Source organism: Oryctolagus cuniculus, chromosome 2 (genome assembly GCF_051225735.1).
Source record: "Oryctolagus cuniculus isolate XC-2025 breed Fujian yellow rabbit chromosome 2, ASM5122573v1, whole genome shotgun sequence".
Classification (NCBI taxonomy): Eukaryota; Metazoa; Chordata; class Mammalia; order Lagomorpha; family Leporidae; genus Oryctolagus; species Oryctolagus cuniculus.
In genome coordinates this window covers 5,692,819-5,719,478 of record NC_142868.1, presented here as the reverse complement: position 1 = coordinate 5,719,478, position 26,660 = coordinate 5,692,819, and the positions used below count along the sequence as shown (strand labels likewise).

Below are 26,660 nucleotides of genomic sequence, written 5' to 3'. Positions count from 1 at the left end.
AGATTGAAGGGACAAGAACCATTCAGGTACAAAGTTCACAATGGCTGCCATCAGGGTACAGAGTGGGTGCTTTGGAGAGAGAACAGTGAGGGAGTATCAGGGACCACATTGATGGTGAGAAGACTTTGTGTCATGACTGGAAGAATGGCCATGACCATAGGCAGTAGAAACACCAGATATCAGAATGAGGACCCTGGTGTTGCAACATGGAGCACGGATTGGAGAAAGTGAGAAGTGTGGCAGGAGGAGGAGAAGTGACCTCCGGGGGTGCTGGAAATCCCAGGGGAAGAGAAGGTAGGAGCCAAGCCTAGGAGCCAGTGCACTGCTGGCCCTCCCCATTTTTCTTCTCATTTCCCTTCCCTGCCTTGATTGCCATTCTCTTCTTTGGACCTTCTGGAGTCAGAATGTGTTCAACCGGGAGAAGGAAAAAATTGATACTTTCAGGGGCCTCCTATCCACTCCTGCACTCCGGGTGTGAGGCCCCTTCTAGCATCCCCCAGACCACAGAAGAAGGCTGGTTATATTGATCCCTTTCACTTGGGCTTCTATGGGATGTGTACTCACCAGGCACAAATCAAGGTTAGCTTTCAAGGATTATTTTTAGACATGTGCATATTGGTTTTTGTTCATGTTTTCTAACACGTATCCAGAATCTTTCAGGCATGACCATCTATAAATTAAATTCCACTATGAACACATCAATAGACCTATAGAAAGGGTAATTCACTGTGGTTATTGTGTTTGCTCATTACATACATTGATGGCCTATTAGGAGTTTCATCCTCTGACAGTGAGGACAGAGAAAAGAAAAGAGAAAGCATTTGAAAAGACGAAATGCAAGCATCTCTTTGTCTTGGTTCATTTATTTCCTTTTGCTGAATCAAAACTGAAGCAAAAAGAAGAGGGAGGAGGACGGTTTTATGGTGTTTCTTGAAACCTGAACATAAAGGATTGAGGATTACTTTGTTGCTTTCTAAATTAGATTATCTTTTTTAGTCCCTTCTCAAGAAGATTAAAAAGAAAAAAGGAGCATTCATTTAAGAGGCTTAATTAGAAAACTAGTACCAGGGAAGTCAAGGCCAAATGCAGGGGACTTCAAGCACCTCACATGGAGGCTGGAAGATGCCGGAGAAACTTCCTTGCTGGCATCCCGTTAGCATGGCGAGTCATTTCACTTCCCAGGGCCTGATTTTCATCATTTGTAAAATTAACAGGTTCGAGCAGATGATATCTATTTTTCCATGCCATGCTTTGAGATTCCTTGGGGCTATAACTCCAGGAAAAGAAGGAGCTAAAATCAGACACCATCCTCCACTCTGCACCTGCAACCCACTGGCAGAGCTGTTCTATTCTAGAATAGTCTAGATCCATTTTCCACCTTGGTAAACAAGACTAGGTTATTCCTATGAGAAGGTCCTGCCTTTATCTACGGATTTTCTGATACACAAACATTTCCTTTGATACTACCCTACCCCATGTGAGAAGAATGAAGGTGGTCCTGGCAATTAGAAACTCAAATTTTGGGGGTATGATTTGCATGTAAACAATGACCGTGCAGGTGCAGGTGCCAATCCCTGAAAATCAAAGCCTGATCCATTTCAGCAGAGGACAGGGCTTCTCTCAAAGTCAGGAGAAAGTGCAGGAGGGGTGTAGCCCAGTTGAACCCCAGTGACCAGAAGAAGGCCCAGACAAGGGTCTATCTACTCACCAGGTAGAAATATGAAAGGCAGATTTCAGAGACGCATACAGAAGGAAAATCAATTCAAAGCCAGGTAGACTATCCTAAAACCAGGTGGCGGTTCCAATCAGAGGCAAGCAAGGGCAGGGAGCTGTGGAAATAAGAAAATAGAGGGAAGGAGAGCCTCTTCTTGTGGCATGTTCTCCACTCTTGGGTGCCCTTCATGAAATACAGCCCTCGATGTCTCTCTGCCCTATGTTCACCTGTGTCCCAGGCCTGCTATGGGCTGAATGTGTGTGACTCCAGCACTGATGTGGACATCATGATGGTATAAGAAGTTGAGGCCTTTGGGAAATACTTAGATCATGAAGATGGACCCTTTGTGAATGGGATCTGTTGCTTTATAAAAAGAAACACGAGAGAAAGGAGTTTTCTCTCAGCCATGAGAAGACAACCAGAAGATGGCCATGTGAAAACCGGGAAAGGACTTTGCCAGCAACTAGTCTTTTCAACAACTTGATCTTGGACTCCTCAACTTGCAGAGCTAAGGAATTGTTTATTAATCCCTCACACACTATGGTAATTTGCTGTAGCAGCCCGAATTGGCTCAAACAAGGCCTAATATAATGTCCAGCCCAGAGTAGCTACTCAACAAATGTTTGCCTTGAGGATGGCACCAGGGTTTGCTGCCCAATTTCAACTCTGTTCAGTAAAAGATTTGACTATGAGAGGACTTCCTTCTCCTTTATCCCAAGACAGAATCTTTCAGAAGCAACGGGGATGAGTGTGGGGCCTCAGGAATCACGGCTGTGGTTCACTTGGGAGAAGTAGGTATCCCTCAAGTTCCCAGAGGGAGCGGGGTACATGTGTCTAGACACATCTGTGGAAATTTTTTGGGAAAGGTGATGCCTGTGCTGTAACCAGAAGACAAAGAAACTTTGAGGACACGGAGATGGGGAAATAGGAAAAGGAAGAGAAAGAAATGGGTTCACAGGCAGAGGACACTGCACAAAGAGAATTTCAATTTGCTGCTCCCATCTAGCAAGAAGTTCAATTTTCCCAGAATGATGGTTGTAAAACAAAACTCAAGGGATGAAGAAAGAGTAGAGACAAAATTGTAGGGGCTCTGTGAGTAGACAGGCATTGCATTCGAGAAAATCACTTAGGGAGTCCTGGGAGGGGTCCAGGGAATTCAGTTGGCACAGGGCACCTGGGTTAATTGAGCCTGCTGCCCACCTCTCTTGGCACGCACACTCCCTCTTGGGGTCTGGTTTTTAGGACTTTCCCACTAGATTTTGAGGAACTTAAAAGCCAAGACTGTAATTCCCCTCTGTTTAAAGCAGAGACAGAAAAGTGCTCAGGATACATGTAATAACCATCTATAGTGAATGACACAATTAGTTCCACGCTCTGGTTTTACTGATGTAGTAATCTGGCCCCACAATGGATAAGTTGAGATGACACGATGAGTCAGTGAAACAGTTGGGTTCAAACCCAAGTCTAATAGTCATACTTCCCCTTCAGCTGGACATCCCCGAAATCAGAGTCCAGGACTGTAGCTCTAAACACAACAGGTGGGAAGCATTAGACAGGCTACAGAACCCTCTGAGCAATAAAGCTGAAGCCGCTTCAAAATTATGTGAGTCTTGTATTCAAGTTGTTTCCCTTACTTTCTGCTACAAATGTCTTTCCAGGCAGGACAGAAATAGCCTCTACACTTTGTGGACTGTGATTTCCTGGTGAGCGGGGCACAGGAAGCCACAGGATCTCATTGCCTCCTGTGGTGCCATAGCATTATCACCTGCCTCCCAGCAAATGTAGCTGCGTGCAGGACAATCAGACATTGGTTCATTGCAACAACCCAGACCCAGAGGTTAGACAATGCCCCACAGGTAACAGCACTCACTGCATCTTTACTCGCACCAGTCTCCAGTATGACCCAGGCAGGGCATGGGAGGAGCAGCCCCCAGTGGAGCAAAGGCAATCTGATAAGGGCCCTGCTGTCCTCAATGGAAGCTGGCTGAACACTTTACTCAGACCTCATAGGATCCTTCAGCACAGAAGCACTCCTGGTGCACCTGTTCCTCAGACCAGTGTAGCCAACAATGGGGCACGTGTTACCTGTGTAGTCTGTTCAGTGGAGAAACAGGCTGTAAACTGAGATATGTCTAACCAAAGCACCTCAATGCCTGAAGCCCTACGTCTCAGTTTCCTCATCTATAAAATGAGGACAACCTGCGTATCTAATTTTAGGTGTTGTAAAGATTAAATCAACTCCCTAGGCTAGCACCTGCAAAGAGTCAAGGTTTGCTGCCTAGTAAAGATGTTTCCGCTCTCCCCTCTCCATGGAGAGGCCAGTCCCACTGACTGATTTTTTTAAGATGTGTATTAATCAAGGCACACCAGATAAACAGAACCAACATGTGAGAGAGACAGAGATGGAGAGACTGAGTTTGACTTCCAGTGATTGGTTCACAAGACTGTGGGGGCTGACAACTCTGAAATCTGTAGGGCACGCTGACTGGCCAGTGAGCCAGGTGAGCGCATGGGGTGCTCTTGATTCCAGACTCCTCAGGACAACAGGCTAGAGACTCCAGCAGGCTTCCCGGGTCGCAGTCTTGTACAATTCCTGTCTTCAGGAAACTCCAGTCTTCGTTCTCAGTGGCTTCAACTGATTAGATGAGAGGCCCACACACATTTCAAAGAGTCACATGCTTGACTTAAAGCTTAATGATTTAGATGTCAAGCACCCCTGAGAAATACTTCCACAGCAACACCAGACTGGTGTCGGAGCAAACAACTGGGCACCAGAGCCTCACCAAGCTGACACACAAGTGAACCATCACACCATGAAACTGGAAGGGTAGTAAATAGGTGAATGACAGCAATTAAAATATCTCATTGTGGTCAACTCACTATTGAGCAGATTTTTCTCCAAGTTCCTGTTCAGCTCAAATTGTCAGGGCCCATTCAGTTACTATAAGGATGTGAGATCATAGGGAATCAATGGTGGGGCTTCATGAACTTGACAGAACAGACCCTATGTAAACATGTTCAAATTCAAACTTAAAAATCTGTAGGTAAAAAGGCTTTGCATGTCTCTGAGACAAGTGTCTCAGTCAAGCAGTGCGAGCACAAGGATGGCACCCGTCTCCCCACCCATGGTCCACAACCTCCCCAGCCCGCTGGGATTAGCTCAGTGACTCAAGGAGAAATCCTAACACTTAGAAGAAGCTGTGTACAAGAAAATGCAATGTAAAGGAAGCTTACATATACCACCTTTCAAGCTTAGGAACCAAACGGCATGAACAAGAATGGGTGTCAATCCCTAAGAGAGAGTATTTGTGACAACTGATGTGATGACTGTTCTAAGGGAATTAGAAGCAGTGTATCCCTTCAAAGATGTACTTACAACCTTCACATTTAAAAGCAAAGAGCTAGAGAACCAGTTTGTTCCAGTATTTGCAAGAGCCTTCTGGACTTTTCTGAGAAACTTGTGGCAATTGGCTTGACAGTTGTAGAGGTCTTTGTCATAAAACAGGCTACAGAAATATCCTAGCTGGTTTGGCTTTTAGGTTTACAAAAACCCTTCCAGATGTTGCTGAAGTGCCATCTCCGTGCAAGCCTCTCTATTGTGTATGTGTATGTCGCAGATGGACACTAAAATGTCCCCCAAGTACCCGCTCACCCTGAAACTCATGTCCCTTCCTGTGGAATCCCTCCTTTAAGCGTGAGCAAGACTTGTGACTGCTGGGTAGAAAACCAAATTGCTTATTCTCTCTCCATTCACACAGCACTCAGCACAGCCCCTCCAACACAGGTATGTAGGGGTTGTTTCTCCACATACCAAGCAATCTCTCAGCAAACACTACTTCAGCTCAGACTCTGTCTACCAGCAGAAAACATCAGATCCCACAGATTGAGCACTCAGTCTCACAAGACTACCCCCACTTCAGATGCCAGTGGCAAAACCACAGGTTGTGACATGTCCTTCTGACTGACCAACTGTCAGTTGGTGTCCCAATGACCCATTCCCTAGGCTCCATCAATCTGTACAAGTGGCTGACAGAACCCAGCTGAATGCTTTATCACACTCAATCATTTTTTACAAGGATATTATGAAAGTTACCAAAGTACAACCAGATGCAGAACTATGTAAGGCAGGGCCTGGAAGGGTGCTGAACACACAGAGAGCTCTGTCCCCTTGGAATTGGGATGCCCCACCCTGTAGACACATGGTTATGTTCTTGTTCACGAATCTGGAAGATCTCTGATCTCCTTTACCTTGATTTTTATGGGGACTTAGTTATGCAGATAAGAGTCATCACATCACAGGCCACTGGTAATCATCTCAATCTTCAGCCCCTCTTCCCTCCTCAGAGGTAACTGGACTGTGAGTTCCAACTCTAATCACATGGCCATGGGTTCCCCTGGCAATAAGCCCCCATCTTCTGGGAATCAGTGGACTTTCTAAACCTCACTACATTAACATAAACCCACGTGTGCTTGAAACGTACATGTCATGAAAAAACAAAGATAATGTCTTTTACCTTGATCACTCTAGAGCTGTCCGAGCTGTTTCAGGAATCAAGGGCAAAAGAACAAATATTTTAACCAAACATACTCCTGTTACTCTAATCACTTAGGAAATTACAAAGATTACAAGAGCTGTGAGCCAGGACTGCAGACAAAATCCAAAATACACATTTTGTGATTATCACACTGCTTCTAAACAGTATGATACAGCAAGAGTGATGGGATGTCATTGTAACTCTCCTCTTGGCCTCTTGGTCTGCGTGTTTCGATGAAACAAGCCACCATGTCAGGAAAGCCCATGTGGCAGGGAACAGAGAGCCACCTCCAGCCAACATCCCATAAGGAAATGAGATCTTTAGTCTAACAGATCATCAGAAACTGAATCCTGTCAACATTCGCATGTGCACAGAAGCAGATCACCCCCTGGTTGAGCTTGCAGAGAAGAACCCAGTCCTAGGTGACACGTCACAGCCTCAGAAGTGACCAGTGCAGAGGATCTGGCCAAGCTGTGCCTGGATTCCCGATTCACAAAACTGTGAGATAATAAATGTATGTTGTTTAAGCTGTTAAGTGTGCGATAATTCTGTTACACAGCAATAGATAACTAATAGAGGATGGTATTTTCAAAGGAAACAAAAGGCAATGTAGCCTCTCTAAAGATGCTGAAATAGCAGTGTGCTCTTGTCCTTTGGTGGGCACAGTGACAGAAACTAAGGGAAGAGAACTGATAACAGGTTAATTTGTAAGTTGTATAAAAGCACATCAAAAAGCTCATGGAAAAATGAAATTCAAAGATAAGTTTGGTTTGGTGCAAACTTTTTTTGAAATGTATGGTTTTTTTTTTTCATATTATTTCCTGTAAACTAACTTTTTGAAGAACACTTGTATAAGGGAGAAAAAAAAATCTCATGGATTTATAAGAGAGAAGAAAATGCCACAGGCTTTATAAGAGAGTGGAAAGTCTCATGGGATGCATAAAGTAGAAAGACATCACATGAATGTACAAGTGAGAACTAATTGTAATGCTAGAACAAAGCAAGAGTGGCCAATGGTAAAATGGAGGCCATGGCTCTTGCAGGACTGCACTAGATAATTCAATATCACATTGGCTAGGCTGGACTCCAGTGGAGACCCAGAAAATTCTGTAGAAAAGTTGGTACTGCCTTGTCACCCTTCCTAGATTGACCTCTGCTGTGGGTGAAGGGCTGGGCTGCTAATAGGGTTTATTTCTGTCAGAGACTAGGGCACAACAGATGGATGTTATTAAGCATGAAAGGAAACAGTATGCCATTTTTTCAGAAGTACTGTAAGGCTCTATAGTCAACCTGATGACATAGGGAAGACAGTAAGTGATGGTGTCAACAGTTGAACGTTTATAGCAAGGGCAAATATCTTACACTTGAAATTGGGGTGACAAAAATGGCGTGACCAAGGGATCACATCACATGGAGAAACATGTCTTACTCTCAGACTATGTGCCATGTAGAAGTTCACTGAAGCATTCAAAGCTATTCACCAGTCACTGGAAGAAACTGTTGGAGTTAACAGCAATGACACAACTTCTAAAGCTTATGTGCCATTAGATTAAATGAAAAAACTAAACTTCTTGCTATCAGGGTGTGTTGGAATACAATTCACAATTTACTTGGAGAAATGCTGGACAATTAACTGACTACCAATTAGGTAGTCACTGCACTTACAGAAAGTCAATCCTCATAAAATGAGCAGCCAGTGCACTCAAGCCCTGAAGAAGTAGTACTGGGAGGAAGGCTAAAATGATTGAATAACTTAATGTTATTCTAGTTTAAGGCCCATGTTGGCTGCAGGTTTTTTATGTTTCTCAGTCTCAAGTTAAGGTGTATTTCATGATGGTATCCTCTGCCATATGAAATAATAAACACATGTAGTTGTTTACCAAACAAATAAACCAGAAAGCAAAAAAGAGACAACTCCATGGTCAAGCATGCAGATTAGGTAATATCTGGTTTGTAACTGAGGAATTCACACATTTTACCTGGTTGTCACACTGTATCAACCACCCTTCTTGGTGCCAGCAATTGTCCATCGCAGATGTCCCTTAGAAATGCTCAGCAAGAATTGGGCCCTGCATAATAAATATGAGCACTAACACACAATCCCTACCTGAGGAAGTCACCATAACTCTTCTCTTCCACATGTGTGAAATGGGAATGGTTAAACAAATTAAGTAACCTTAATTTTGTTGTTAGGACTGGATTCAAATCCAGATCAGGTCCAAGCGTATGTGTCCACATGACACTCCCTTCTGTAGAGACCAGCACATCCCTGCTTGTCCACTCCCAGGGAACACCTGTTCTCAGGATGATCCCTGCCTTTTGTGCCCCCCTTCCTCCCTCTTTCTGCTGTCTCCCATTCTTTTCTAAGCAAGAATAAGATATAAAAAAGTGAAAAATAGAATCAAGTTCTATCTGGACTTTGGGTTTTCAAATTAACTAAAGAGTCAGAATCCAACTGACCTTGCTCTGGACTCTATGAGTCTCCATCCTGGTCTCCCTCTTAGCTTTCTTTGGTCACTGTCTTACTTTCACAAAGTTATCCCTTGTGGAGTAGCCCACATCCACTGACTGTTTCACCTGGTGGTACAAAGGCTCAGCCCTCCCACGTCAACTCGAGACACCTTTGAAGGGCCATCATTCCCCATGGAGGCTGCCGAGGCCTTTACTGAGACTGTATCACAGGCCATCTTCACCTTCCGCTCAATTCTGCTCCCTTCTCTCACCACAGGAGTAGGGCTCAGGCACACTCCCAAATACGCTTCCAGCACAAGCATCTCCCTTTCAGAGCCTTTAATCTTAGAAGCCCAACCTGTAGAAGTTCCCAAGGCAGTGGAGCATGATTTAAACACAAGACAAAGAATCCAATGGTGTTTGAGACAGAATAAGATCAGCCCCAAAGGCTAGCTGTGAGAATCAGGTGTGGAATGTCAAACAATGACCAACAACTTGTGACTCTTATGTAATTTCTTAGCTATTCTGATTATCATTCTAATTGTAGTATTATGTGTTATTATTGTTCATGATCCTGGAGTAGAAAATCTAGCTGCACAAGTCCTTAAAAGAGAATTATGGTTTAACAGTAACTTGTGTGATTTCTCAGCAACTTGCAAGCTCACTCTGAGTGTACAGAATGATCTTATGGAAAAATCTGAACTTGAGTTGAAAGTCCATTGAAAGAAGTGTAGTTCACAACAGCAGATATGGTAGCCATTTCTGTGCAGCTCAGGCTACACCTGCCATATTGGGTGTAGCTGGATGTACCCAAAGTAAAGGTGAGAAATTAGAGGGGAATGACAAGGATGAATTGGAGAAGACAAACTTAATTCTCAGAATAGGCTGCCCCTTCTTACTCTTCAACCCCCAATTCATCTCATCCTTCAACCCCTCACCAGGTATCCCCACCTCATGGAGGCCTTTCTTGACTATGGCTTTACTTAAAGATTTGGAAAGCTTCTTCCTCATTTTTCCTTCAGGAATATAGGTTTTACTTTATCCTTGCATCTTTGCATCGTTCAGGTGAGATGTGGGTCCGTTTCTTTTCTTTTTTTTTTTTTTTTCCTTTCGGGAGAGGTTAGATATTCAGTGTATTAGTTTATCAGGTTTACTGGAATAAATGGGTACAAATTGGATGACTTAAAACAAATTAATTGTCTCACAGTTCTGGGTCCCAGAAATCCAAAATCACAAAGTGTTGACTAGACCCTGCTCCCTCTGAACAATCTAGGAAAAAAATCCTTCCTTGCCTATCCAAGCTTATGGAAGCATAACTCTAAACTCTGCCTTTGTCTTCACATAAGTTATCACATAGCCTTCTCTCTCACGTTTTCTTCTTTAGGACAGCACTTGTCACTTGACTTAGTACCAATCTTAACCCAGAATGGAATAAGATCATATGCACAGTCTGTGGCTAGACATACATTTTGGTACACACCATTCAACTCATAATAGTAGGTACATACTGAGTCAACTACACTGACCTAGCTTCTGTTAAATCTGCCTGAACAAACAATGAGGGTGTGCAGAACACAATGTCAGAAGGGAAATAAGGAAGGGATGGAGTAAGAAAATACGTGAAGGGGGACAGATAGGTCTTACTGACTGATGACGCAGCAGTGGGGTACAGAAGGGGATACATCAAAGATGGCCACAAAGCATGGCCCTGAAGTCCTTGGAGGAGTCAGGAAGAAAACCTGGAGCAAGTCTGGTGATGTGCTCTGCTTCGGCAGAATGTGAGGGGATTGCAAGAAGTTATTGACTGGCTCAGGGACTCTCTATGCCTCAGTTTCCCTCCAAGCTTATGGCACTTCTGGCTTTTCTGGCATGTTCTGAGTTTTCTGGTCAATAAATTATCCTGTGTTGCTTCCCTGGAGTATACATTATCACAGGATAATAGAACAGCAGTTTAAAGATGTTGATTTGATTTGATTTATTTTACTACACAGCTGGGATGGGCTGAGTGGATGGCAGGAAGGGCAGCTGCTCCCAAATAGTTGAGGCCTTTTAAAGTGATGCACATATACTTGCAAGACTAGAGGAAATAGTTCTATAGCTGCCCCCATGCGCAAGGGCTCACTAAGGACCAATTCAAGGCAGAGAGATCTAGCAGGGAGGAAGCCTGGTTATGCCCTTTCTCTTTGTATGTGTTTTGGAAGCAAACAGATTTTAATTACAAATGACCCAAATAAAGAACACACTGTAGGGGGGCTGGCACTGTGGCATAGCAGGTAAAGCCGCCGCCTGCAGTGCCAGAATCCCAGATGGGCACCAGTTCAAATCCTGGCTGCTCCACTTCTGATCCAGCTCTCTGCTATGGCCTGGGAAAGTAGTAGAAGATGGCCCAAATCCTTGGGCCTCTGCACTCACATGGGAGACTTGGAAGAAGCTCCTGGCTCCTGGCTTCAGATTGGCACAGCTCTGGCTGTTGCAGCCAATTGGGGAGTGAACCAGCAGATGGAAGACCTCTCTCTCTCTCTCTCTCTCTCTCTCTCTCTCTCTATATATATATATATATATATATATATATATATATATATATATAACTCTGACTTTCAAATAAACAACTAAAACTTAAAAAAAAAGAATACACTGTAGGAGTAAGAGCCTTTCCCATTCTCCATTTGCCCTGCCCCACTCTCCATTTCTTTGGGTTCCTTGGCCACTTACAGCCACCTGCTCCTAAGCAGCAGGCAATCTCCTTCGTCTCCCTCTCAGCACAGCTGACACACACTGGGCAGAAACTGCCAACCTCATGTGTCACACTGGCTTTGCTACCCCCAACAAATCCAGTCCCCTGGATCATCTCCTCATCTGTGGCATGAACTAAGAAGAATATCTTTCCATTTATTCCTGTGGGTTGTTGTGAAAATGATACAGAAAGAGAGTCTGAGTTCAACTCTCTTCTTAAAATTTTTTGAAAATGCCCAGGCTGATAATCTAGAAGGGTCAGAGAGGGCATGCAGGCTGTTGGGTCCTTGATGCCTCTAGGAAGAGGCTGAGGAGAGGTACAGAATGCTCCCCATGCTCCTAAAATCAGATGGGTCTACGCCATTTGGCTGAGCGTCGTTACAGGGCTGTCAGAGAACAGAGTGATGCCCATAACCCAGAGGTGTGAGGGACTTGAGGACCTCCTTCTCAGGGCGGGGACAGAGCTGAATCCCCAGGTATCACAGAGACCTGAAGGACTCCACGCAATACATGGATCACTACTGTGTGGGCAACCAGACTAGCAAGCCATTTATCTGCAAGTTCTCTGTGCATCTATGTATGGTCTCCTAACACTTCCCGAGAGTGTGCTGGGCTCAGTTCTCCCATGTGCGGAAGAGAAGATCCAGGAAATTTCCCATTAGAAGCAGCGTGTGTGCACACAGGTGCTCCACGGCATTGTGGTGAGGCAGGAGCATGTGCTGGATCTTGGCCTGTCTCCCCAGCTCCACTGGAAGCTTCATGAGGCAGCTAATATCTTCTTTCATGACTGCCCAGCACACTGCCTGAGAGAGAATAATTATCTGTTGAGTCAATGAATGAATGGATTCATGAGCACAAGAGAGGTGTGCAGTAGAGAAGAACTCATAAAGAAGTAATATTTGAACTTGACCTTGAAGAAAGGAAAATATTTTCCAGATCCAGAGGAGACAAAAAGAATAATCTGATCAATGATATGGAAGCATAAAAGATAAAAAGTATGTCCCAGAGGTCAGAGTGTGGGAGGCCTGATAGAACACGGTAGGAAATAAAAGATTCAACAAGAAAAATGGTATTCAAGGCCGCTGGGGTGGCATCTCGGCTATTGTAGCTGAGTTTGCAGAATTAGTGAAGATTTTCTCTTTTACTAATATTTTTATTTTAATTTATACATGATAATTATAAATATTTATGTGGAACATGGTGATAATTCAATACTTTTATACAATGTGTAATGATGGAATCAGGATAATTAACATTCATGTCTTTTTAAGTATTCACATTATTTTGTGTTAAGAACCTTTAAATTCCCAGTCATATTAAGTAGAACAGACAAAAAAAAACTACTAAGACGGATAATGTATTAAGTTGTTCATTAACAGTCAGGGCTATGCTGATCAAGTCACCGTTTCCCATAGTGTCCATTTCACTTCAACAGGTTTCCTTTTTGGTGTTCAGTCAGTTGTCACCGATCAGGGAGAACATATGGTACACAGTTATTCTTAAGTGTTGAAAATTAACTGAAATGTGATCCCTGTTAAACATAAGAGTGGGAATAAGAGAGGGAAGAGATGTATAATTTGGGACATGCTCAAGCTGACTTGCCCCAAATGGTAGTTAGAAACATACCAGGGGATTCCAATTCAATCCCATCAAGGTGGCATGTACCAATGCCATCTCACTATTCCAAGTGATCAATTTCAGTTCACAATTGATCATAATGAAAGGACTAAGAGTCAAAGGGAGCACATAAACAAGTCTAGTACCTGCTAACACTAACCGATAGAATAAATAAAGGGGAGAGTGATCCAACATGGGAAGTGAGATACTCAGCAGACTCATAGAATGGCAGATGTCCTAAATAGCACTCTGGCCTCAGAATCAGCCCTAAAGGCATTCGGATCTGGCTGAAAAGCCCATGAGAGTATTTCAGGCATGGAAAGCCAAGACACTCTGGCAAAAGATCTCTGTGAGTGAGATCCCAGTGGAAAGAACAGGTCTTCAAAGAAGGAGGTACCTTTCTCTGAAGGGAGGAGAGAACCTCCACTTTGACTATGACCTTGTCTAAACAAGATAAGAATCGGAGAACTCAGAGGGCTTCCATAGCCTTGGAAACTCATGACTGGAGCATAGGGAGATTACTGATGCCATAGACAGGAGTGTCAATTGGTAAAGTCAACAACAGGAGTCACTGTGCACTTACTCCTCATGTAGGATCTCTGTCCTTAATGTGCTGTGCATTGAGATTTAATGCTATAATGAGTACTCAAACAATATATTTCACTTTGTGTTTCTATGGGGGTGCAAACTGTTGAAATCTTTACTTAATGCATACTAAATTGATCCTCTGTAAAAAAAAAAAAAGAAATTATCAACTCCCAACTTGACTCTCACTGGGATTAAACATGACAATAGGTCTGATCTGATTTCATCATCATTTAAAAAAATCATCTATTATTTTTCACTTTATGTTTCTGTGTGGGAGCAAACTGTTGAAATCCTTACTTAATGTATACTAAGCTGATCTTCTGTATATTAAGATAATCGAAAATGAATCTTGATGTGAATGGAAGGGGAGAGGGAGTGGGAAAGGGGAGGGTTGTGGGTGGGAGGGACGGTATGGGGGGGGAAGCCATTGTAATCCATAAATCGTACTTTGGAAATTTATATTCATTAAATAAAAGTTAAAAAAAATTTTCAAAAAAAAAGAACCTTTAAATTCCCATGTCCTAGTTTCTTATAAAATATATAATGAATTGTTATAAATTTTAGTCACCTCACCGAGCTACAGAGCACTAGGCTTATTCCTCCTATCTAACTCTAATTTAGTCCCCATTATCTAACCACACACCCACGCAAACATACACACCCACTTCTGGCCTGCAGTGACCACTATTCTTACCCTCTGATTCCATGAAACCAACTTTTCAGCATCCACGGTTGAGTGAGAACACACTGCACTATCTTTCTGGTGGGAATGTGACTTAAGAATTTTCTGTCAATTAGACATGTTGTTCTACTGCAGTTGGGTTGATGGATTGGAGCCCAGGAGGCTGGGATAGCAGTCAGTGGTGGAAGCCAGCAGCCTGGCCAGAGATTCAGAAAGGGGAAGACTGAGAATAGGCTACAGGGTAAAGGAGAGTCGGGTGGAGAGACGTTTCTGGGACCTGATTGTTAGGATCTGGGAACAAATTTGAAAGATGGCAACGCAGGAGGTGAAAAAATAGGAATGCCTAAGGGGAGTACCCAGCAGAGGGTTTGGAAACCACATGAGCCATGGAGCCTCTCCCCAGGCAGATGGCCGCACTCTTGCGGGAGGACAACCAGTTAGAAAGGCTGAGAGAGAAGGTGTATGTTTGAGTCCAGAACTTAGAAGTCAGGGTACAGATACAAATTTATGAGTCAAACTTTACCCTGACAGAACAATGAAATTGTGAAACATGGGAAATAACATGATCATCAAGTCATTTTGAAATAAATAATGGAAAAGATGAAAACAGGTAATGAAGTCATAAAAGAACACCATCTTTCTACATGGTCAATTTGTACAATGACAAAATACATGCAGATGACTTGTGGATTCTTTATTTACCACACTGTGTTCTACAGGGCACACATGAAATCCCAGTCAAGTCATCACGAAGCCTTGCTTGGAAGCCCTCTGTTGCATGTGCAATCATGTGTGTCCACAGAGGCCACGTGGGCCAGGAACAGACCCAGGCCCTGGGGCACAAACCTACAAACCAAGCCCTGCCCTCACAGAGATGGTTGTTTACTTGTCATGTCAGACAGGAATATCAACTGCAAGTTTAAAAAGAAATAAGGGGTGGGTATTTGGCACCGTGGGTAAAATGCCACTTGAGATGACCACCGTCTCATATTGCAGTACCTGAGTTTGTGTCCTGCTTCCACATCTGATTCTAACTTCCTGCTAATGCACTACCACCCAAATAGGAGACCCAGTGAATTCCTGGCTTCTGGCTTTGGCCTGGCCCAGCCCCAGCTGCTGCAGGCATTTGAGGAGTAAATCAGAGAAAGGAAGATCTCCCTGTGTCTATCTTGGTCTCTCTGCCTTTGAAAAAAAATGTTTAAGAGAGAGGAGTAAAGTTGAAATTCAGACAAGGAACCAGCCACTCTAGGAGCTCAAAAGCAGGTTCTCTATGGAAGCAACACTTGAGCTTTGTTCAGAAGCATGAGTTATGGACAGTGAGATGAAGAAAGACGATGGGCATCTGAGAAAGAGGGCACAGACCTTCCAGAGCTGGTAGAAAGGGGAAGGCAGTAGACACAGTTCCAGGACAAGGGGGAGGCACCGCTGGCCCAAGTGGAGAGAACGCAAAAGACAAGGAGGCAGCTGTCATGGAGGATCCGCAGAGGAAAACAGCACCAGGAAATGTGTGGGAGCTCATGAAATGCCCACAAAACAAGTACCTGAAACCTGGCTAATTAAATGAAATAAGGATGCATAACAGTGATGTTTCTTGATAATGAATGAAGAAGATAAATTTTAACAAATTAACTCAATTTAAATTACTTTAATCTCTTCATAGAAAATACCTTAGCAGAGTGACTGAATTGTGTGGAAGTTCAATAAATATTACTGGAATTGTAGTTGCTGTCACTAAATACTCTTGACTCCTTCATTGGATGCTGCTTGCTATATTTTTGACAAATTCAGCACACATCGGAAAGCATCCGGAACATTGCACAGTTCACAATCACTGTCTTCTAAATATCTTAAGAGCTCCCCCCCCCCCTCAACAATGTGGCTAAAGTTTAATGTAGAGGAGTGGAAGCTGGTGGAGCTTAAGTAAGGGACCAAGGTCAATGCCCGTGTGGGAGAGGTACCCCATGTCCTTCTCTGCCCCATGACATCATCCCTGTAAAATATAGCTCTTCCCTTTAAAAAAAATTAAGTAATTGGGCTGGTACCCCAGCTCACTAGGCTAATCCTCCACCTGCGGCACCGGCACCCCAGGTTCTAGTCCCGGTTGGGGCGCCGGTTCTGTCCTGGTTGCTCCTCTTCCAGTCCAGCTTTCTGCTGTGGCCCGAGAAGGCAGTGGAGGATGGCCCAGGTCCTTGGGCCCTGCACTCTCATGGGAGACCAGGAGGAAGCACCTGGCTCCTGGCTTCGGATCAGCGCAGTGGGCTGGCCACAAGGTGCCAGCCATAGTGGCCACTTTGGGGTGAACCAACGGAAAAAGGAAGACCTTTCTCTCTGTCTTTCTCTCTCTCTCACAGTCTAACTCTGCCCGTCAAAAAAAAAAAAAAAGTAAGTAATTGAATTACTTTAAATGCAGATTTTTTTTAAACCCCAATGGAAATGCAAAGAGAGATTCAGACTTACGTGTGAGGCATTAATTACTTAAATCTGACTGGGTGCTTCTTTCTATGAATGAATGCACTTAATTAATTTTTTCCCTAGCTTCTTGCTATTTCCCAGATATAATCTATTTTCTTTCATCCCAGGGGCAACAGAAGGACAACAAAAGAAGGATCCGCTGATCTGAAATTCCAGAACTTCGCTCTGCCGATAAACAGGTCTGCAGATTTACTTGTTTATTAACACAAGAGGGGAAATGTTGGTTGTATGGCAAACTGATGGCCACATGCACACAGAAGCTATCGTGCGCTGGAGTCGCGCCACTGGTAGTGACCTCAGATGCTATACAGAGACAGAGGTGCAGGAGCAGGGGCTTGATGCAGGTTGAACCCCCAGCAGGTGCAGGGATACAGCCCTAGGCTGAGAGGCCCCTCCTCCACAGCCCTGCTGGTGAGCCCCCCCCCCCTCCTTTAAGACCTTCCAGCCAAGTCTCTAACCTGACAGAGAGCCACACAGAGGGAGGGTTCAGTGCCCTGCCAGTGAACAATTTGAAGGTTGCATGATGGATCAGGCCACAAGTCCACTCAATGGCTCACAAGCAGCCGAGAGAGAGCCGGGGGCTTCTATCATTCCCTTCCTTTATGCTTCAATTGAGAAAAGCACTTACAGCATCAAGACTCGAAAGGGCTACTGAACATGCAGGGACAGACGACAGAGCTTTGCCCTCGGAGGCTCACAGACCAGTGGAAAAGCTCAGATGCAAGTGCCACTTCAGTGAACAAGGGAGCAAACTGGAAGTCAAGTCCATCTCTGCTCTGCTCAGTGGACTACACTAAGCAACAACCTGTCCTTGTGGGGTGCTGCTGCTCCCAGCAGGGGCCGCTGGACATGCCTCCTGGGTGGGGGAGGCACTCTTCCTGGGGAGGCTGTGGTCTGAGGGTCTCCATAATCACACAATCCTCATATCCCAATTTAGTTCAACTCAAGCCAGCCTACCAAACATCCTTCAGTCCCTACTACGTGCCAGCTACGATACGCAGTCTTGAATTCAAGATGTGCTCAAAAAAATTACTCTCTGTAATGCTCATGCAACTGAATTCATGAGGTATTTTTCAAAACCACTTTAAGCAAAGGAAAATTTGTGACTGCTTTCAGACTTCTTTAATGTTTACATTAAGTGCATTTGAATAACGCATTTTAAGTCTGTTTTTCTTATTTCTTGACAATAGCAAAGATGGGAGATGGAAGGGCTAGAAGCTTTCCCTCAAATGTAGAGGACTGCAGCAATTACATACATCAAAGTAATATTTACAGTTACATGGGGGGGGGAGAGGGGAGAGCACTGCTTTTTTCTCAAGCAAATTATTTCAGGATGTGTCATAGCACGCTCAGGATATATTAAAAAGAGCAACAGACGATGTTTCGGCAGCCTGTTCCAAACCATTTATAAACCCAAGCTTCAAAAAAAAATTCCATATACATACAAATCTCTGTACCACTGCATATTTTATAATGGAAGTATTATACGAATATAAATTAGTATCTGAGATATGTAAATCAAAGCAAATGTCTGAAAAATACATATTGAGTCTATCTTGTTTTAAAAACCATTAAAACACATGTATTCATTCCCCATAGAAATTACAACGGCCAGCATTCGATGGCAAGGGTGAGGGGAAGTCACTGACAGGCAGGCTGTGATGCAAAGCTGGTCCTCTGGGTCTGGGTTTGAATTCAGAAGGTCTCTTTCCATTCCAGCATCTGGTGACTTTTAGAAACTGCATGTGAAATCTCATGTCCATCCCAGAATTGCTTGGAACTATAGTTTCAGAATAAAGGGAGGATCTCCGTGGGCATCACATTTCCTCAATAAATAGCAAAGGTTAATAGTCTGAGCACTCACTATGTGCTAGGTTTACAGGCCAGGGAGGTGAACAAAGTCTCCCAAGGCTAAATAGCTACTCATGGTAGATAAATGCAGACATAATGATCACTGCTAGTACTGAACACAACCCTGGCCACTCCACGCCACTGCACTCACACTGTTGCATGCTGGGAGGCAGGGGGAGCCAACCCTCCTGAGAAACATAAAAGGTTTGCCCAGCCACCTTCAAGCTCAACTATCCATCAACCTGCTTGTAGCATACAAATAAAAGGCTGGGGCCCCACCCAGACATATGGCCAGGAGGTCCTCCATGAACAAAACAGGTCACAACCAGTATTCATTATCCATGATCCATATGCAATATTGGGAAGAATGTGTCTGAGAATCTCCCATGGGAGTTGTCCTACTAAATAAATCCCTAATCTTCTATTTTGCACTGTTTCCTCGTGTGTATAGGAACAGGCCACCTGATGTTCTCCAGTTGAGTCCAATGTCAAATCCATAAGGGAGCTCCTGGTACGCACCCAGCACAATGAAGGGAGCTTTGGCATTCAGTCTTCACCGTAATGCCAGAAATAGGTTATTATTACTCCATGCACAGGTCATGGAAAACAGTCTGAGGGAGTTTCCATGCTTGGGTCCCTGGCACAGAGCTGGTAAGTGGCAATGTAGGATTTGAATTCAGCCTAATTTCAAACCAGTGCCATTTCTGTCTCCTAAATGATCCAGGCTTTCTATTTATCAGCATGCCTTAACCCATTTTCTATTGTGAGTAACACAATACCACATTCCAGTTCAAGGTCAAAGACTCAATCTAGTCATGGCCTTCTTGCTGACAGATCCCTGTGTCATGGTGCAGAGTATCACATGGCAAAAAATAGTGGGCAGGAGAGAAACCTAGCCCCAAAGGCTTCTCTAGCAGGCCTACTCTCAAGCTAAGCCACTGATGCACCCAAGCATGAATGCTTCAGATCAATCTATTTGTGAGGGTAGAGGCTTTATAACCTCCAAAAGGTCCCAATTCCTGGTTTCTCATAAAGGGGATTAAATTTCAGCCTACGTTTTGGAGGGGACAAACCACTCTCAAACCATGGCAGTGTATGCATGTATAACTATGTACATATGTGCATGTGTGTACACATGCATGCATGTGCATGTGTGTGCTTGTGCATATATGTGTGCTTGTGTGTATATGCATTTGTGTATGTGAGTGGCACATTCTCTCTTTTTAAAACATTAATTCATGTATTTGAATATCAGAGTTACAGAGAAAGAGAGAGAGATCTTCCATCCACTGGTTTACTCCCCAGATGGCTGCAACAGTTGGGGCTGGGCCAGGGCAAAGCCAGGAGCCAGGACTTTCATTTGGGTCTCTCATGTAGGTGGTAGGGGCCCAAGCACTTGGGCCATCTTCTGTTGCTTTTTTCCAGGGAATTAGAGGGTAAAGGGATTGGAAGTAGAGCTGTCAGGACACAAACTGGTGCCCATATGGGATTTCAGAGTCACAGCCGATGGCTTTACCCACTACACCACAATGCCAGCCCCAAGCAATTTCTATTTTTATGAGTTACTAACCTGCTTGTGTCAAGATTTCTCTCATGAGAGAGGGCAGGTGCCTTACACCCCTGAAAGACACATACACATGTATGATGAGAGCAAAGTCTCATAGTGCCAGTTCTTAGGGCTGGGCCTAGGACCAGCATCATCAGCAACTCCTTCCCAGTGATCCTGATGCTTGCTGATACTTGAGAATCATAGCTAGAAGCCTTATTACCAAGAGTGCAAGCTTCAGAGTTGGAGTAAGAGGCCTAGCACTCCAGTCCTGCTCTGCCCTTGCCCACTAAGTAGTAAGATGACAGAAGAAACAAGGTGTGTGTGAGAGAGAGAGGAGGGCATGGCAGGCAGGGAATGCTGAGTGCAAGAGTTGCTCTCCCTGGGGAGATGGCCAGCCCCTTAAATGGTTAACCTCCCCAAGGTCACTATGTGGAGCCAGAGAAAACCACAAATGGACAAGACACAGCCCCACCATCAGGATACTCAGTATATGGAGGGGGTGGGACAGTGGATGCGGAAACAAAAAGATACATCTAGCAGATCATAAAGCAATGAGCTATGTGTCAAGACAGGACACACACAAGCTCTCTAGGAACACCAGGGACACAGGATCCAGGAAGGAAGGGCTGGCCAAGCCCACTATTGAGGGAGTGGCAGAGTCAAGGTTCCATTCGGTGTCTTCCTTTGCCACGGGCAGGTCCCCTGTCTCTACCCGGTCACTGACAGCACTGGCCCTAGCAGTGTCCTTCACACTTTCCACGCTCAGATCCTTCCAGTGCATGACCTCATTGACTATGGATTTTTTTTTTTTTTCCTCTGCCGCTAGCACCTGCAGCAATAGTTCATTCCATGGAGACAAACTGCAGGTGGCTGTAATTTCTCAAGGCCCAGGAGAGCCAAGTCCTCACCTAGGAGAGACTGGAGCCCTCTTCTATTACATACACTAGGAGGCCCCCTACTGGGCCTCAGGAGCCAGGCAAGCCCAGGAACTGTGGCCACTGCTGCCCATCTGCTCTTCTGACTTCTCTGTTTGTGCCCCATCTGTTGCCAACTTTCATGTGACTCTGTAACATTGAGACAACACAGAGACTCACATTTGCTCGCTCTGCCCACCTCACTGTGTGGAAGGTGGAGTGTTAAAGATCTCAACAGTGAAGAGATATATACCAAGTCCAAGGTTCTTTCACAGAGGATGGATGAATACAGTATGGAGTCCAGACAGCAATTCCCAGGGTCGTCCACAGGGGACACACACCTACTCACTGCTCAATGAATTTTGCAGAAAGGTGCGGAGGACAAAGGGGGAAAAAAGCTAAGACCCACTAGGATTTTATGGTGTTATTAATACACTAGGTTGCTGCTGCTATATCCAGAGCCTCACACAGTGCCTGCCATGTGCTAGGTACTTAGCAGGTAACAAAGTGAGCAGGTGGGAGATGGATAGAGGGAAGATGACAGAGAGAAGACAGAGACCAAGTGGGGAAGGCCAGACAGAGGTGAGGGGATTTGGGGCTTTGGTGTTGTTCTCGGCAGAGGCCCTTCCTAGCTAGCCCAGGCATGGCAGCTCAGCCTGCCACTCTTACTTGTCTGCTGTAGATCTCATCACAATGTCAATATTTTTTTGTTTTCATTTTTTAAATATTGTCCGGAGACATCAATAGCTTATGTGAAAGACTGTAGATTACAAAGACAACTTTCTGGGATTGAAAAGGTAAGTCTAGTTAACAAAAGGAAAAGTAATAAATCTAAATATTAAATTAATAATTAGATGCCACCTTCCAGCTTTCCCAAGTCTGTTATTAGAGCTAGAAGTGTCACGGGAGTGCAGAGTGGGGAGGGGTCCAGATGGGCCAGGCAGGGCAGGCTCCAGAGGAGGCGGGAGCCAAGCGTCTCAGGAGGATAAGCTTACAACAGTTCTGAGAGGTAGCAAACACATCCGGGTTTTTCCCCAGTGTCCTGTCAAGGAGTTGCATGTCCCAGATATTTTTTATAAAAATAAAATAGATAATAGGAAGATTCTGGAAGCTAACCATGGACGTCTTTGACATAATGAACCTATTTATTCACTGATCAAATATGAGCCTTGACTTGATTGCTACCAGGGGGTGAATTTCACCTGTTCAAAGTCAAGTGGGGCTAGGAGATGCTCTCTGATCTCCAGTCCATAATGGAACAAGGGACCTAGTCCAGTGGGCACTTAGGTGGTACTGTATAGGCATGTGGAGCAGGTCACTGCTATGTGCTGGGCATTATTGGCCTTGCTGGACTAGGACACACTTGTACACACTGTACACACTTGCTGTACAGACCCAGTATTCATTGACAATGTGTCTTGGAACCATACCCCTTCTCTAGCTTTCCTGTGCATGTGTAGGTAGTGCTCATTCACTCACGATCCACCCATTCTGCTCATGCAACAACACATTTGTGTGTATGGACCACACTCCAGGCACTGTATTGGCATCAAGTTTCCCTTTAAGGAGCTGGGAGTCCAGTCCAAGAGGTCAAGTTGCCTTCTGTCCCAGTGAAGTGAGTTATATTGGACAGTGGCAGAGGCATGCCCAGGTGGTGAGCAGAGGGCTTTGGTAACCACGAGGGAAGAAAGGAATATACTCCCTATGTGGCCATCACTCCCTGGGCCAATATAAACCCCAGTTCTTCCCTCTCCAATTAGCCCCACATGCTCCTGCATCACCTTTCTGACACACAGCTCTAAGCATCTTGTGCCCACCTGCCTTGCAAGACTCCACACGGCCTGCTACTTTCTCTCTCAGGTTCCCTCCTCCTGAGCACACTATGCAAGTCCAGACCTTAGCCTCATAGCTCCCTGATGCCAACCCTCTACCTCTAAGGGGTGGAGAGGAAGGAAGGTACACCTGGCCACCAGACAGGCTGGTGGGACACCCATACCAAAGACTTCCCAGGGGATTCTTCACACTCAATCCATCTGAAAAGTGCTAGTAATTATAATTTGGTTCTAGTGATCTATAATAGCCTCCAAATTGATATAATGATGCAATCTACCATGAACTGCAAAATCATTGCTGCAAAGAGCTCAGTTCCCAATGCAGGGCAGGCATTCAGATAGAGGGAAGAAGGCATGAACTAAGTCCCTTTAGATCCCTGCTTCATTTCTGTCCAGATCGTATTAAAAGTGAGTTTAGTAACTATAAGAAGAATCAGTTGTCTTTCAAAAGCTAGAGAATTTTATTCAGGAGTAAACATTTAACTTCAGGGCAGAACCTAAAATGAGAAGTGGAGCTGAGTCGGTGAATGCCGGGGGTTTCAGGAAGGGAGAAGATCATTTCCCAAGGGTGTGCCACCGACTTCTGGCCAGTCAGTGCTTGGGGAGACCCCGAGGGGACCTCCACACTACACTCGAGGGGGCAGTGAGTTATTAGTCTCCAGGCAAGGAGCTTGACCCTGGAGACAGGACCAGTCCTGTCTCTATGGGACCGGAACAACACACAACCAAACACGGTCCCTATGGATAAGGATGATGTGAGCACAACTCACTGCCTCACCAGATCCAGCCCTGCCAGGCAGCAGGACAGGGGAGTTGGGGACAGGACATGAGTTTACTTCCATTTCCTTCAAAATTTAAGAATTATTCAATTATTAAATGATTTAAGAGTGTTAAAAGTTAAAATAACTCAGAATTTAAAATCTGTAATGAGCCTTATTGAAGCCCACACACCTTGGAAGGTCCGCCTTGTTCATCTCTTATCTTCTGAATGGTGACACCTTTCATACACACTGGAAACAGACAATTAGGAAAATCTGCTGTGTTCAGGCCCAGATATGGAAGGGACAAGCGGAGGAGGGGAGCAGAAAGTGGCTGCCAAACCACCGTGGCCCACCCCTCGTGGTTGTGTCCTTGATGCTGCTGACAAAAGGCAGCCAGGGCATCCTTGTCATCCCCTGGTAAGAGGCAACGTACAAGCTCCCAGCCTTGCTGGGCACACGGAGAGCCCATCAAATCTCCATGAGGTTTGCAAGCAGCCTCGTGCATTCATCACCCCGAGCTGTCAGGCTGCAAAGAGTGTGAACAGGAGTCTCTTCAGATCGCTTGTCAGCGCCTGGTGTCAAGGCAATGTCCGCACTCCAGCCAGACAAAACTGTGGCATCTGGGACACTCTGGAGGCTGCCTCCAGCCCTCTCCTCTCCCTCCCCGCTTCGTTTCCCAGGCTCCCAGGCTCCTAGCCGGGGCTCAGCTGGAATAACAACATCGTTCCCTGTTTGGTTGGTGCTTCCTCTGCTAATTCACTTGGCTTGCGCTGACGCACGGAGTGCCCTGGGGTGCATAATCCCGCAGGATATGACCTATGAATGAGCACCATCACTCCAGGGCCCCGCAGAGAGGCAGAGCAGACCGCATCAGCCACTTTCAGACAGCCTTGGCAATGGGGAGGAAGCTCCCGATGCCCAGAACAATGCAGTCTACCTTGCTGCTGCCACCTTCCTAACAACCAGGGACTTAGAGCCCGACAAATGCTGGCTCTGCTGATCCTTGCAAAGCTGCTCTGGGGGAGCTGTTGACTCTCCTAAGCTTTGGTTGCATCTGCAAAGTGGAGCTAGACATGCACAACACACACGCATTGCTGCCTTATGACAAAATGTCCAAAATGCCCTCTTCTAGCTCTTTTGAAATGCATCTTTATGGATGTGTTTACCCTACAGTGCCCTGTAACAGCAGAACTTAACTCCTCCTGTATAATGGCAGCTTGTGCCCATTGTCAGTCTCTCCCATGCCCCCACTGCTAACTCTACCAGATCTATGGTTTTATCTTGTACCCCATAAATTTGCACAATTATTATATGTCCATTAAAAATAAAAGAGACAAGCACTTACCCTGGCAGCTAAGCAGGTAAGCCTAGTCCCACATTGGAGTAGCCAGTTTCAATTCCCAACTACAGCCCCCCTCCAGCTTTCTGCTAACAGGCATGTGGGAAGGCAGCAAGTGAGGGCTCAAATATTTGGGTCCCGACCATTCATGTAGGAGATCGGATTGAGTTTCCAACTCCCAGCTTTGGTCCTGACCCAAGCCTGGTTGGTGCAGGAATCTGTGGAGTGAACCTTTTGAACGGGAAATTCTTCTCTATCTATGTCTCTTTTAGTATCTCTACTTCCCAAATAAATAAATAAAAATAAAAATTAATACATAAATAAAAGGATAAAAGAAACACTTGCCTCAAAACTCATCAGTTGTACACATTAACTACATATAGCTTTCTAATATGTCAGAACAAATAAATAGAATTTTGAACCTGAAAAAGAAATTTAAAAAATAAATGTAAATGAATTGAACTGACCAGTATTTTTAAAAAATGCCTACCATTCAGAGTACAGCCTAGCTCAATGCCTAGACAGGTGCTCAAAAACATGTTTCCATTCTGTTTCCCTCTTCTTAGATGACAAAAGACCTCACTTTTGCCTCCAGAAGCCTGAGCAGCTCTAGTCCCTGGTTCTCCCACTTACAAAACTCAGGAATTGGCCAATATTATCCTAAACATACTTTCTAGTATCCATGGCCTTTGATTCTAAAGTCCAGGTGAGGCCAGAAGAAGGTCAGATACTAAAATAATCCTCATCGCTCCTTCTAAAGTCCTGGGCAGTTTGCCTTGTATTGAAAACCCCCAGAGGTCAGGTCTCACAGGTTGGCTCTGTTGGACTTGCTGTCTCCTGTAAATGGGATGGTTTTCCTCACTTATATTTTTTTTTAAAGATTTTATTTATTTACTTGACAGGCAGAGTTAGACAGTGAGAGAGAAAGAGAGGAAGGTCTTCCTTCCATTGGTTCACCCCCCAGATGGCCTACTGTGGAGCTGTGGAGCCTACTGAGGCCTTCCTCAGAGCCCAGGATGTCAGGGAAGAGGCTGTCTGTGCAAAGTGTCAGGAGAGTGAGCAGGCCCCAGATAAATGCCTTGCTCCTCCTGGCTGACTTACTGTTAATTTCTGCAGAATCTCAGGCAACTTGAAAGGATACCAACTGCTTCCCCAGAGGCTCTGAGGGCACAGCTGCACCTGCCTCTGGTGCATGACTGGCCACGTCCTCCAAGCCCTGGGTAGGGAACACAGCAAGGCTTGGGGGACCACTCTTTGTGGCTTTGTGGAATGAGCAAGTTGTTGATCCCTCCAAATGACCTGTTTCCTCTTCTGTAAACTTGGGGTTCTCAACCTGGTCATTTTGAGAATTAAAATAGGGAAGAGAAGGCAACAAGGCAGGCTGTTGGTCCCCTGGTTACCAATACCTCACTGCTCCACTATTGTGTAGCCAGTCCCAGCCACCAAATCAGCCTCATAAATATTTACACCTGGTGTGTGTTGCGATGCGCGATTAATTGCACCTGTGACGCACTAGGAGCACCTCAGAGGAAAGTTGTCATGTAAGGGCTGGCGGTGATTAGAGGCACAAACAAGCTGGCTCACGGAAGCAGCCTCCTTTGGATCCTTGCCCAAAATCTAAG

The 26,660-nt window shown here is 44.9% G+C and overlaps 1 protein-coding gene and 1 pseudogene across 2 annotated transcripts in view; one reads left to right on the top strand and one right to left on the bottom strand.

Moving 5' to 3' along the window:
- Window positions 1-26,660, top strand: part of CLNK (cytokine dependent hematopoietic cell linker) — a 192,877-nt gene that overhangs the window by 88,467 nt on the left and 77,750 nt on the right. The window contains exon 3 of the mRNA XM_089326849.1: window positions 16,900-16,971. Coding sequence (XP_089182975.1) covers window positions 16,900-16,971 — 72 coding nt within the window. The remainder of the gene's footprint in view (window positions 1-16,899; window positions 16,972-26,660) is intronic.
- The window catches only part of LOC149127679 (small ribosomal subunit protein eS12 pseudogene), a 117,719-nt pseudogene that overhangs the window by 13,642 nt on the left and 77,417 nt on the right, over window positions 1-26,660 (bottom strand). The window lies entirely within an intron of this gene.